Source organism: Gymnogyps californianus, chromosome 28 (assembly GCF_018139145.2).
Source record: "Gymnogyps californianus isolate 813 chromosome 28, ASM1813914v2, whole genome shotgun sequence".
NCBI lineage: Eukaryota > Metazoa > Chordata > Aves > Accipitriformes > Cathartidae > Gymnogyps > Gymnogyps californianus.
The window spans coordinates 3058976-3071711 of record NC_059498.1 but is presented as its reverse complement, the minus strand read 5'-3'; the positions used below and the strand labels follow the sequence as shown (position 1 = coordinate 3071711).

At 62.6% G+C, this 12736-nt stretch overlaps 2 protein-coding genes across 2 annotated transcripts; one reads left to right on the top strand and one right to left on the bottom strand.

Moving 5' to 3' along the window:
• Nucleotides 1–843: 843 nt before the first annotated feature.
• On the bottom strand, nt 844–4866 carry PSMC5 (proteasome 26S subunit, ATPase 5). The gene is made up of 12 exons (XM_050911621.1): nt 4808–4866; nt 4249–4320; nt 3738–3807; nt 3464–3561; nt 3013–3069; nt 2668–2898; nt 2347–2473; nt 1983–2173; nt 1794–1892; nt 1535–1645; nt 1370–1456; nt 844–982 (listed from the first exon to the last, which is right to left on the bottom strand). Exons 1-12 carry the CDS (start codon nt 4844–4846, stop codon nt 929–931), a joined length of 1236 nt encoding a protein of 411 aa, XP_050767578.1. The 5' UTR covers nt 4847–4866; the 3' UTR covers nt 844–928.
• A 904-nt stretch (nt 4867–5770) lies between these two features.
• On the top strand, nt 5771–12551 carry FTSJ3 (FtsJ RNA 2'-O-methyltransferase 3). Its single transcript, XM_050911671.1, has 21 exons — nt 5771–5859; nt 5956–6061; nt 6263–6309; nt 6501–6580; nt 6801–6900; nt 7071–7265; nt 7345–7460; nt 8003–8107; nt 8353–8453; nt 8528–8608; nt 8698–8856; nt 9206–9341; nt 9450–9655; nt 9775–9895; nt 9993–10086; nt 10344–10491; nt 10596–10672; nt 10850–10952; nt 11070–11253; nt 11355–11449; nt 11756–12551. Exons 1-21 carry the CDS (start codon nt 5793–5795, stop codon nt 11943–11945), a joined length of 2511 nt encoding a protein of 836 aa, XP_050767628.1. The 5' UTR covers nt 5771–5792; the 3' UTR covers nt 11946–12551.
• Nucleotides 12552–12736: the final 185 nt, after the last annotated feature.

The window sequence follows — 12736 nt, the reverse complement described above, 5'->3', positions numbered from 1 at the left end:
GCCCTGCCAGCCGCTGCCTGCCCTGCCAGCCCTCCCTGAGCCCAGCCTCTCCCAGCCGCTGCCGCCGCAAAGGCAGGCCCAGCCCTGCCCCTCTTCAACCAAAGTTTTGTCATTCCAAACGCCAGCCCCCTTTCCCCGCTGGTGCCCGACATTTTGCACTATTTTTGTGAACAGGTTTTATAAAAAAAAAAGGAAGCGTTTTGTACAGTGGGTTTGTATTTGATTAATATATTGAGTTCCTCTTACTGCACTCATTGCCTCAATCTATGCAGTGGTTCGTGGTGTTCTCAGAGGGCTGGCTCGGCCCAAGCTGTTCTTTTTATACGTAACCAAGTTTTTTAGCGTTAGGTTTTTGACAATCAGTTGATTACTCCACCCCCCCTGCTGTTTTACATAATTAGCGACTCATCTTGAGAGCGATGTGAGGGGGCAGAGGGGGTAGCTCTGCCCCCAGGAGCCTGCGGGCAGCGGGGTCACCGGGGCTCTGAGCCTGCCGCAGCAGTCAGCGGGGCACCGAGAGAACTGGAGATGCTGGGGAGGGATGGGACCACAGCGCTGGGGCTGAGGGGGACGGTGCCACCACCCGCCGGACCCGCTGAAGTGCCTTAACCCCGCTGGCCCCCTGCCCGCAGGCTCCTCGGGGCCCGGCCGGAGCAGCTCTGCCTCCTCCGGGCGGTCGCACGCAGAGGGGAGGGGGGCGTTTACATATTCCCAGGGTGTACGGCTCAGGGGTGCCTGCTCTGCCTCTTGTGTAACCATTTTTTGTCTATTTTGGATATTTTCTAATAAAACCAGTTAGCAGCAGCTCAGTGTGTGTGTGCTGGAATCCTGCAGCCCCCCTCCTTTCCCCCAAATCAGCGCCCAGGTGTAGCCATAGCAGCACTTTATTAGAGACAACGCAGCCCGAGGAGCAGCCCCAGCCTCACCGCTACTTCCACAGCTTCTTGATGGACATGTTCTTCTCGCTGTCCTTCTGCATCACCTGGGCAGGGAGGAGACAGTCGGTTCCCAGCACACAGCCCCCCATTTGGGTGCTAATAACCCCCAAAAACACCCCCAATACCAAGCTTCACCCCTGCACCGGGAAGGTGCTGCGGCCTCCATCGCCAGGCTCTGGCTGCATGCCACAGCCCTGGGAAAGGTCTCCATCCCCTCCCCAGCCTCTTCCATGTCACTCACGGCTTAAGAACTTGGGGACAACCCCCTTAACACTGTTGTTTGTCCCCAGAGGTGACCCCCCCCTTCAAGCTTCACAGCTCCCAGGTCCTGGCAGATGCTGCCCAGGACAGTCTGTGCCCCACTGACGGCTCCTCGCTCTGGGAGGACCCCACTATCAGCCCCCCCGCTTCGCCTCCCCCACGGCACTTACCTTGGCAACAGCCATTTCAAAGTCTTCTTGTGTGACGTGCACCCGCCTCTCTCTCAGAGCGTACATGCCAGCTTCCGTGCACACCCCCTGCGAGGGACAGGGACGTCACCCACCGCTCCCCCCTCTGCCAGCCCCGCCGCCAGCGCCGCAGTGCCCCTGGCTCACCTTCACTTCCGCGCCCGACGCCCCTGGCATCAGCTCCGCGATCTTCCGCAGGTTGATGCCCCGCGTCAGGTTCATTTTCCGCGAGTGGATCTTGAGGATGTCCAGGCGGGCCTGGAGGAGAGGAGCAGCAAAGCGAGGGTTGGAGCCGCAGGAATCGTTCCCAGACGGGGCTGGGGACAACGTGCTCCCCCCAGGGAGAGGATCAGGAGAGCAGGGGACCGAGGCAGAGCCGGGGCCCGCCGTGGGGCACCCCACCTACCTCCTCGTTGGGAGGGGGGAACTCGATCTTCCTGTCGATGCGGCCAGGGCGCAGCAGAGCCGAGTCCAGGATGTCAATCCGGTTCGTGGCCATGATCACCTGCACAGGGACAACAACTGTCACCACTCCGGGCACCCCGCTGCCACCAGGACGCTGCCCCGTCCCCAGGCAGGGATGGCACCCTCCTACCTTGATGTTCTTGGTGGCCTCAAAGCCGTCGAGCTGGTTGAGGAGCTCCAGCATCGTGCGCTGCACCTCGCTGTCTCCGCCAGAGCCCCCCTCCAGGCGGGAGGAGCCGATGGAGTCGATCTCATCCATGAAGATGATGGAGGGAGCGTGTTCCCGGGCCATCACAAACAGCTCCCGCACCATGCGGGCGCCTGCGGGGAGCAGAGGGGGCTGAGCCCTGGCACCGCGCGCAGCTCGGTGCAGCCACGGCGCTTCCGTCTGCCCCAGACACCACGCGAGAGGCCGGTCCCGAGGCCACCCAGCGCCGCGAGAGCCCTCGCTGGGGCGCCGGCAGAAGCAGCCGCCTCCCCCCGCGCCCTTTTACCTTCACCGATGAACTTCTGCACCAGCTCGGAGCCCGAGACGCGGATGAAGGTGCAGTCGGTGTGGTGGGCCACAGCCCTGGCCAGCAAGGTCTTGCCTGTGCCGGGGGGTCCGTAGAGCAGCACACCCTGCAACGGCCACGCGGACACCTCAGCACCCCTGTCCGTGCCGGGCTCAGCACCCCTGTCCGTGCCGGCACGGGCAGCCACATCCCGACAGGAGACATGGGGATGCCCCCAGGGTGACACAGGCAGCACCACAGTGGCACCGTAGAACCCCCAAATACTGACCCCCACCGCAGACCCACCGCAGCAGCACTCACCTTGGGCTGGGCGATCCCCAGCGCCTCGAACAGCTCGGGGTGCTTGACCGGCAGCTCGATCACTTCCTTGATCTCCTTTATCTGCTTGTCCAAGCCCCCTATCATCTCGTAAGTGGAATCCGGAACCTTCTCCACCATCATCAGGGACACGAGAGGGTCCACTTTGTTGGGCAGGATCTTGTGCAGCGTGTAGCTGTCGTTGCGCAGGGCCACGCGGCAGTTTGGGGTCACCTGCAGCGAGAGCAGAGGAGCGCTCAGCATCCCCGCAGCGGGGAAGGGGTCAGGCAGCGCCAGGCTGCCCGGAGGGAGCGGTCGCGTCCCCTCCCACGGCCCCAGGACACTCACGTCATTAATGTCGATGTTCTTGTCCACGTCCACCACAAACTTCCCCTCCGGGTGCACCTGGAAGGCAGCAGTTGCCACCACGAGAGTTATTTCTCTGAGAAGTCCCCTGTCGTGTGCCAGATAGCCACAGTGGCTGCTCGGAGCGGGAGGAAGGAGCCAGAGAGTTCAGCCGCAGCCAAACACCCTGCAGCCTCTCCTGCCCCCAGGAAGCCCTAAGCCAGCTGCCTCCCACCAGCCTGGGGAAGGTTTGGGCCCAGGAGAGCCGCCACAACACGCCTCTCTGGAGGAAGAGCTCTCACTTCACATCTTTTAGTTGCTACACCCCCCCAGAGCTCACGCTCACCCTTGCTCCAGCCCCCGTGGGGTCAAAGGGAGGGTCTGTCGCATCCCACCCCGCTCACCCCTGCTCTGCCCCAGCCCCAGTCGCCCTCAGGACAGCTCAGCCTCGTACCTTGACGAGCACTTTCTTCTTGTCCATGGCTCTCACCACTTCTCCCACATAGGAGCCCTGCTCCTGCAGCAGCTGCAGCTCCTCCCGCAGCAGGCGCACTGCAGAGAGGGAGACGTCAGCACCAGCCACAGGCACCCAAGCCCAGACCCCCTGCCCCTGACAGAGGGGCAGCACTCGCCACAGTGGCTGATAACTGGGCCAGGAGCCACCAGCTCAGCAGGAAGGACCAGCCCCGGAGCCCCGGGCGAGGAAGATGAGAAGAGCCGAGCCATACCCTTAGCGTTCAACTCATTTCTCTGCGCTTGCAGGCGCCGCAGGTTCTGGCTCTTCTCGTTCACGATGAGCTGTTGGGAGAAAAGCTTTGCTGAGTCCTCAGCGTCCCTGTGCAGCGCTCACATCAACCCAGCGCGGGCACCAGCACGACGGCCTTTGTCACGGGACAGGCACCTGGAGGGGCACAGCCCTTCCCAGCAGGACGTGGCCAGCCAAACCCCACTGCCAAGGGCTGGGCAACACCTCACACACACGCAGCAGCGCTGTCAGCTCGTAGGACTGAGACTCATCTCATACACCCCCACCACCCAAAGGTTGGGTCCTGCTTGTAGATACCACCCTGGGGCAGTGCTTCCTCCAGAACAGGGCACCTTGCAGTGCAGAAAAAGCTATGGGTGCTCGAGGCAAGCGTAGACGTAGGGACACGGCCACGCAGCCCCGGCTGGAACCACGGCGATGCCACTCTGGGGCAGGCTGGCTGGGGATCTCCTGCACAGGCAGGACTGGCTCACCTGCAGCTCCTCGATCTTGGACAGGTAGTACTGCCGGAGCCCTGTGCCACCTTTCCCATCATCCATCTCCATCTGTGAGAGAGCACAGTTCAGCACCACCGGCTTTAGCCTCAAGGGCCGTCCATTCCACCTGGAGCCTCGAAAACCACCTCTACCCTCAGTCAGTCTCCGTGCTGACCCTCTGGTCCTCATTTCCCTCTCCCACCTCCCCGGGTCAGGCCCTGGGTCCACACTTTCACTCCCACCCATCTTCTGCCTCCCCGGGCCGGGGCCCAACAGCAGCCCCCAACCTCCCGTTCCCCTGCGAGTCTCACCATCCCCCCCCACACCCCTTCCCCCTCCTCCCTATCCGCTCCTGGAGCCTCGTCCCGCACCCCCCAAGGCCTGCCCCAGGCCCCGCTCGGCCCCCGCCCCCGCGGGGAGGCTGAGGCGAGACTCGCCGAGTCACGGCGCCCGCCAGGCCCCGACCAGATCCGGTCGCAGCAGAGCCCCGCGGCAGCACGGCGCGACCCAAGCACCCCGCGGCCGGCGGCCGCACCCCGCTCCGGCCCGGCCTCACCTGCTCGGGCCCGTCCACCGCCATCTTCTCCGCCGGCATCGGGACCCCGGCGCCGTTCCTGCCGGCACTAAAGATGGCCGCCGCCCTCCTTCCGCTGCCCGCCCCCCGCGCGCCGGGCGTGATGGCATCACTTCCTCTCCCCGCCGCGCCACTGGCGCCGAGCAGCCCTTCGCCCCTCGCCGCGGAGAGCGCATGCGCAGTGCAGCGCCGGTGGGTGCAGTGTGCATGCGCCATTGTGGCTCTTTCGGGTCGGGGCCTTGCCGCCATCTTGGTACGGTCAAAAGTGATGTCTCCGTAGCACGAAGCATCAGAGGTGCAAGGACAGGCCTCAGGCGTGCCTCCGAGGAGATTCGTTATCGCTCCCCTTTCTTCCGCCGGCGGCAGTCCGCCTGGCCGCGGCGGAGGGGACGCGCCACTCCCAAGATGGCGGCAAGGGTGAGCGGAAGCGGAAGTCAGTCGGTTCGCGCGGGGCACGCCGGGAAGGTGGTGTGGGCACGCGGCGGCGGGACGGCGACCGGGACCAGAACCGGGATCGAGATCGGGATTTTTTGTGTGTGTGTGTCTGTGTGTGTGTATCTGTGTGTGTGTGTGTCTGTGTCTGTGTCTGTGTGTGCCGGGGGCAGCGGTGGCGGCCGCGGCCTGGGCTGGGGAAGCGGGGACCGGGGCGTCAGGTCTGAGGGAACCCCGGAGCGGCGCGGGGACCCTGGGCCGGGGCGGGTCGGAAGGCTTCGGGGGGACAGCGGGGCCGAGATGCGCCTCGGGGGCCACCGGGGTGCGGGTAGGCCTTGGGGGGACATGGGGACCGGGGTAGGCTGGGGCAGCGGGGGAACACTGAGGGGACGCTGGGGTTCGCCTGGGGAGGTGACGGGGGGACACCGGGCCGTCCCTCCCCTCCGCCCCGAGCTCACCCCTTCTCTTCCCTCAGGTCCGTGCCGGCGGCTGACAGCAGGGCCCGACCCCACGGAGGGCCCCACCCGGCACCACCATGGGCAAGAAAAGCAAATTGGGCAAGAGCCGGCGGGACAAGTTCTACCACCTGGCCAAGGAGACGGGTGAGGGGCCTGCCCGCTCGCTGCGGGGCAGGGGGGCTGCAGCCCCAGTAACCCGTCACCCCGGTAACCCGTAACCCACGGCTCTCCCTCCCACAGGCTTTCGCTCCCGCTCCTCCTTCAAGCTTCTCCAGCTCAATAGGAAGTTCCAGTTCCTGCAGAAGGCCCGGGCGCTGCTGGACCTGTGTGCGGCCCCCGGCGGGTGGTGAGTGCTGTCAGGGCCCCAGGTCGCAGCCCAGTGCCGCCAGCTGCCCTGGGGCATTGTAACCAAGCGGCTTGTGTGTTTTCTGTTGTTGTGTCTCTGTCCTCAATGCCAAAGCTGATCCCAAACCCACAGCAGCACAGTTCAAGGCTGGGGGCTCTCCTGGGATCGTGCTGTAGCCTCATTCCTCTCTGTTCTTTCCAGGCTGCAGGTGGCTTCCAAATTCATGCCGGTTTCCAGCTTGATCATTGGTGAGTGATGGGACCCGGCAGGGGTGGGCTGCGGGCAAGGACCTCCGCTGCAGTCCCTGGATGTGGCCAAAGAAAGGGGATCCTGGATTGGGGATCCTGGTGGGAGGAGAGGGCGAGTGGGGAAGCCACGTGGGATGCGCTGGAGCCCAGTTTTGAGGGGTTGCGGTGTTCATAGCTCTTCCTTACACCAGGGGTGGACTTGGTCCCCATCAAGCCCATTCCCAACGTGGTGACGCTGCAGGAGGACATCACCACTGAGAAGTGCCGCCAGGTACGAACCTGTCTCCCCTGCCCCGAGGGTCACATGCCAGTCTGGGTCTCCGCAGGTCCGTCTGCGATGGGAGCGGGCGTCAGCCCACCTGCTCAGCTGGGGTTCGCTCAGGGGTAGGACGGAGGCAGGGGGCTGAGCTGAGCTGACGTGGACGGGGGGATGCCGCCTGTTGGTTCTTGCAGAGGGGTTAGTGGGACAAACGCCTGTCCCCATCCCTCAGGCCCTGCGCAAGGAGCTGCAGACGTGGAAAGTGGATGTGGTGCTGAATGACGGAGCACCCAACGTGGGAGCCAGCTGGGTGCATGACGCCTACTCCCAAGGTGGGCCCTGCCCGGGGCTGGCGTGTGGCCTGGCACGGTCCGGGGGGGTTACGAGGGCAGGCACATCTCGTACCCCAGCAGGGCAGGGTGGCAGTGGTGTGCGCTGTGGGCCAGGGAGCTGGGCGGTGGGGACAGTGACGCCTGCTGACTGCTCTTTTCCCCTGCTCCAGCCAACCTGACCCTCATGGCCCTGAAACTGGCCTGCGAATTCCTCTGCAAGGGCGGCTGGTTCATCACCAAGGTTTTTCGTTCCCGGGACTACCAGCCGCTCCTCTGGATCTTCCAGCAGTTCTTCCACAAGGTCCAGGCTACCAAGCCCCAAGCCTCCCGCAACGAGTCTGCTGAGATCTTCGTGGTGTGCCAGGGTGAGCAGCTGGGAGGACCTGCATCTGCTGGAATGGGGCTGGGAAAAAACTGCTGATGTCTCTGATTCCTCCATCCTAGGTTATCAGGCTCCAGACAAAATCGACAGCAAGTTCTTTGACCCAAAATACGCCTTCAAGGAGGTGGAGGTTCAGACTAAGTCTGTTAGCGAGCTGGTCAGCAAAAAGAAGCCAAAGGTATGAGCTTGCTTCGCTGGGCAGCAAGGCCAAACATATGCTAAAGTGACTGGGGATTGGGGCCAAAGAGATTGTAATAAACAAAGCTGCTCAGGAAAATGAAAGATCTGGGGATGCAAAGTGGTGGAAGAGCCAGTTTTGGGGAGGTTTACAGCCTTAGAAAGAGGTGTAGTGATGGGGAAGCAGTGAACAAGTTGTGAGGCCGGGGATGGATTGGTAAAATCCTCCCTACAGTAGCTGGCCGCTGTGTTTGTGTCTCTGTGAGGTGTCTTTAGGACACAGGACACTAAAGGCCACGTCAAGTGGAGCCTCACAAACCTGTATCGCTGTCACGTCACCTGTCTGTGTCTGAGGTGGGACAGGGAGATGCCATGGAGCTGGCAGGTTGGGGCTGGTAGCCTGCCCTTGTTCCTAAGTTGTGTGGGCACATTTAGGTGGACACTGCAGTAAGATACGAGTTACGTGACATCATTCATCCTTTAGGGATGGGTGAAGCTGCTTTTGTGCCCTGCTACGACTCACACAGCTCCTTCCTCCTGTAGGCAGAAGGCTACGCAGATGGCGACACGACCCTCTACCACCGCTTCACCCTGATGGACTTCCTCAAGGCTCCCAACCCCGTGGACTTCCTCTCCAAGGCCAACGAGGTGAATGCCTGAAGTGAGGGGGACCTTGGTGGCCCCTGAGATGTCCCCAGGAGCACAGAGCGATGAAAAGAGGGAGCTAGGTGCCCTAGCAATGGCCCCATTCCTGTTCTTGTGGAGGGGAGGCAGGGCAGGAGCCTGCCTGGAGTTTAACCAGTCGTTCTCCTTGTATTTTATAAGTTGATTATTCTTACCAAAGAAAAGTATTTAGCATACATGCTTAATTAATTTCCCTCTGCTCTATCCAGATCACACTGGGGGATGGCGAGCTGGAGAATCACAGTTCCACCACGGAGGAGCTGCGTCAGTGCTGCAAGGACATCCGCGTGCTGGGACGCAAAGAGCTCAGGTACTGGGGGGGACTGGGACAGGGCGTTATGCCAGGCCTGGTGGGTGTCTCTAACCGTCTGCCTTCCCGCACAGAGCCCTGCTGAACTGGAGGACGAAGTTGCGGCGTTTCTTGGCCAAAAAGCTGAAAGAGCAAGCGAAGGAGCTGGATATCAAGTAGGAATAACAGGGCTGCCCCAGAGCGCCAGTGCGGTGGGATGGGCCTGCCCCCAGGAGAGACGGTCTGAGCTCCTTCCTTTTGGCAGCCTGAGCTCCGGTGAAGAGGAGGAAGGCAAAGAGGAGGAGGAGAAGGAAAAGAAGACGTCGCCAAGAGCCGCAGCTGATGAGGCGGTGAAAGAGGAAGAGGAGGAGGTGGAGCTGGCATTGGCGGAGATGAAGGCAAAGGAGCTGGCGGAGTTAAAGAGGTAAAAAGATCTCACATGAGGAGAGACAGGGGAGCACTGGGCCAGCAGAGCACAGGGGGGCTCCAGCCGTGGGGACAGAGGGTGGCAGTGTCAGAGCCTGTCCCTCTGTTGATAGCGGGTGGAGTTTGTGGGTCTGGGGTCCTCAGGGTCGTCTGCTCCTCCAGGCAGGTGAAGCAGCTGTTCCAAGCTGGCGTGGGTGCCCTTTGTCGCAGGGTTGGGGACCCCTCAGAGGGGGATGACAGTGCTGCTGGGGGACGTCTGGCACCGATGTGGCAGTGGATGAGTCACTGGGATGTGTGTGTGTGGGAAGGGGGGCAGCGTAGCCTCATTCCTTTGCCTCCTTCTCCAGAAAGAAAAAGAAGATCCTGAAGGAACAGCGGAAGCAGCGTGAGCGTGTAGAGCTGAAGATGGACCTCCCTGGCGTCTCCATCGCCGATGATGGTGACACCAGCATGTTCTCCCTCCGGACTATCCACAGGACCCCGGTGTGTGGGGCAGGGGGAGGCCAGGCTCCCAGAGCCATCGGGGCTGGGACAGTGGCGGGGACATGGCTGATGGACTGTAGCTTGTGACTCGTCTCACTCACATTGCAGCTGCTGAACGAGGTGACCCGGGGGGACATGGCATCGGCAGATGCCCTCCTGGAGATAGGACCTGGGGACGATGACATTTATGTCTCGGATCATGAAGAAGACGACGATGTGTCCCTGGCCAGCGATCTGGACCCGGAGGAGCTGGTTGAGATAGAGGCCCGTCAGCGCCGGCTGGAGCGGGAAAGGCGAGAGCAGGGTGCAAAGAGGTGAGAGCCGGGAGAGGCCTCCCTGGGGCAGAGGCTGCATTTGGAGCAGCTCTGGAGTCTGGCAGTGGGCACACCCCGTCCTGGCTGGGGGACACTGACCCTGCTGCTGTTTGTCACAGGGTGAAGTTTAAGCAGAAGGAAGAGGAGGAGGAAGGGCAGGAAGAGGAGAATCCCCTGCTGGTGCCCCTGGAGGAGAAGTCGGTGCTGGAGGAACGGCAGACCAGCCTGTGGTTCGGGAAGGTGAGTCCCACTGGGCCAGAAATGACAGGGCAGCCTGGGCCCCAGCAGCTCCCCAGGTCTGCCCTCTGTCCCCTGACCCGCTGCTCCCCTTCCCCAGGACGCCTTTGCCGGCATCGAGGACGATGCGGATGAGGACCTGGAGCTGGGGCAGTCGCAGATGTTGGCTGAGAGACAGCGCGAGTCTCAGAGAGGTTAGTGGGGGGGCCGCATCGCTGAGGGGGGGCACAGAGGGACAGCCCCACGGCCCAGTCTGGGGCACTGGATCAAACCATGATGGGGATGCTGCTCTGAGCAGGACTGGAGATCTCCAGAGGTTGTTTCCAGCCTGTATCGTTACACAGTTAATGAGCTGGCATTAGTGTGGTATTAATGAGCTGGGTCTCTAGAGGAATGATCTGCAGTGGGGTCTGCCTCAGCCCTTTCTCACCCAGTGGTTCCTGTTCCCCAGAGAAAGCAACAAGGAAAGGGCAGAAGAAGAAGGTACCCCAGGAGGAAGCTCCAGCTGAGCCCCCGCCTGCCGCAGACCCAGGACCCGATGCTGGTAAAGCGCAGGATGAGCAGAGCAGCGATGATGACAGCAGCAGCGATGAGGAGAGGTGAGGGCTGAGAGGGGGGCGGTCTGGATATTCTTCCCCAGCTCCACAGTCCTGGAGAGCTGGGAGGTGAGGACCTCAGCCCTGACCACTTTTCTTCTCCGCAGGCCACCGACACCGGTGGGGAGGAAGCGGGGCCGTGTCGAGCCGTGTGGCTTCGAGGTGGTGCCCATTGAGAACCCAGGTGAGTGGGGGGTGCTGTCTGGACCCATGTGCGCCCAGTGACACCATGGGAGTCCCTCTTTAGGGACAGGAGGCAGGGTCAGACCATGCTTATCTGGGCTGGCAGGGCTGCTTGCGGCTCCCCGGGTCTCAGGCTGCTTGCAGGTAAGCCAAGCTTTAATCTGTCTCTACGCTGCAGTGAAAAGAGCCCGTGTCCTGGACGCAGAGGGCCTGGCGCTCGGCTCCGTCATCGCCAGCTCCAAAAAGGCCAGACGGGACCTGATTGATGACTCCTTCAACAGGTACTTGTAGCTGTGGTTGCTGGAGGGGGAGCAGCGTTCGGTCTCCCAACAGGAGACAGGCCGTGGGGGTGGCAGATGTATTGGTGCGGGGACCGACTCACCCGAATCCCCCTCCAGGTATTCCTTCAATGAGGATGAGGGAGAGCTGCCAGAGTGGTTCACAGAGGAGGAGAAGCAGCACCGCCGCAAGCAGATACCCGTGGACCGGCAGACGGTTGAGGCGTATCGGCAGCGCTGGCGTGAAATCAACGCCCGCCCCATCAAGAAGGTGGCGGAGGCCAAGGCCCGCAAGAAGCGGCGGGTGAGTGAGGCTGTGGACCTGAACGGGTGCTCTGTTCCCCCTCCCAGGTGCTCCGTCCCTCCTCCCATCCCCCTTGTCCCTCACCCTCGCTGTCCCCACAGATGCTGAAGAAGATGGAGCAGATGAAGAAGAAAGCAGAGGCCGTGGTGAGCACGGTGGATATCTCGGAGCGGGAGAAGGTGGCCCAGCTGCGGCGGTGAGTGGCAAAGCTGAGATCCAAATCCTTCGTGTTGCGCTGGGCTGGTTCGCGATGCCTTGTCCCTGCAGCCACAGCGCGGGGACAGCTCCTGCGCGTAACCCAGCAGGGCTGGCAAAGGCTGGGCTGGATCGGGGTGTGGGCTGAGGGGTGGCAGAGCAAGCAAGGGAGCCCCATCTTGGGGCACAGAGGCCCAGAGGAGTGGTGGGACCCAATATTGGTCTTTGGATACGTCCCGAAGCCAAACTGCTGGAGCTGGGCCGGGGTGCTGGGGTCTCGGTCTCACCTTCTGCTGTTCTCCTACAGCATCTACAAGAAGGCTGGGCTGGCCAAGGAGAAGCGGCAGGTCACCTACTTGGTGGCTAAGAAAGGCGTAGGACCCCGGGTGCGCCGTCCTCCTGGCGTCAAGGGTCAGTTCAAGGTCGTCGACAGCCGCCTGAAGAAGGACGTGAGGGCTCAGAAGCGCAAAGAACAGAAGAAAAAACGCCATAAGTGATGTGGGACTGGCTCCGTCCTCGGCGAGGGACTCGGCTTGGGGCACGGGGCAGGGCTGGCTCCTGTCCTCCCACCGCGGCCTCAGGAGCAGCCGGTTCGCCCTGCCGCTCTCCCCCATCGTGGGGGGCTGTGACTTAGCCACACACTGCTGTTAGTCCGTGCCTTGATGTGACGTTGCCTCCTCTCCTCCGGTGGGGCAGGGAGGGTTTATTTGGCCTCAGCGCTGTAGCATCGACCCCCTTCCCGTGCTCGCTGCGTGGCCGCATCTCCAGGTCTCCCACCGTTGCTGGCTCTGCTGGGAGACTCTTGCCCTGCGGAGATGGCACGAACATCCACGCCAGCCCTCGCTGTCCCCAGAGAGGTTGTGGTTCAGGGGGACGGCTCCCTGGGCCGTATTTGTCACCGAGGTCGCAGGACGGTGGGTGCTGAGCCCTGCGGCAGGCGGGTGTCAGCGGTCTGCACAGAGCGGCTCCTCGGTTACAGCAGAATTAAAGCCTGGTCTGAGGCTGCACCGGGGCGTGTTCTGCGTCTTGGCGAGGTGAGGGGCCTGCGCTGTGAGCAGCCGTGTCCCTTCAAGCACCGTTTGGCAGGCAGAGAGAGGACTTGTGGGGTGGGTGGGTTCTGTGCATCTCTGCTGATGCCTCGGGGAGCCCACGTGCCTCGGCCCGCCTCGTTTTATCTCTGGCAAAGAAGCTGAACAGCGATTGACTTGCCCCGCAGCCAGCCGGCCTGACATCCGCCCTCCCTGCCCCAACCAACGCAGTCCGTCCCCGCTGCCCCTCCGTCCGTACC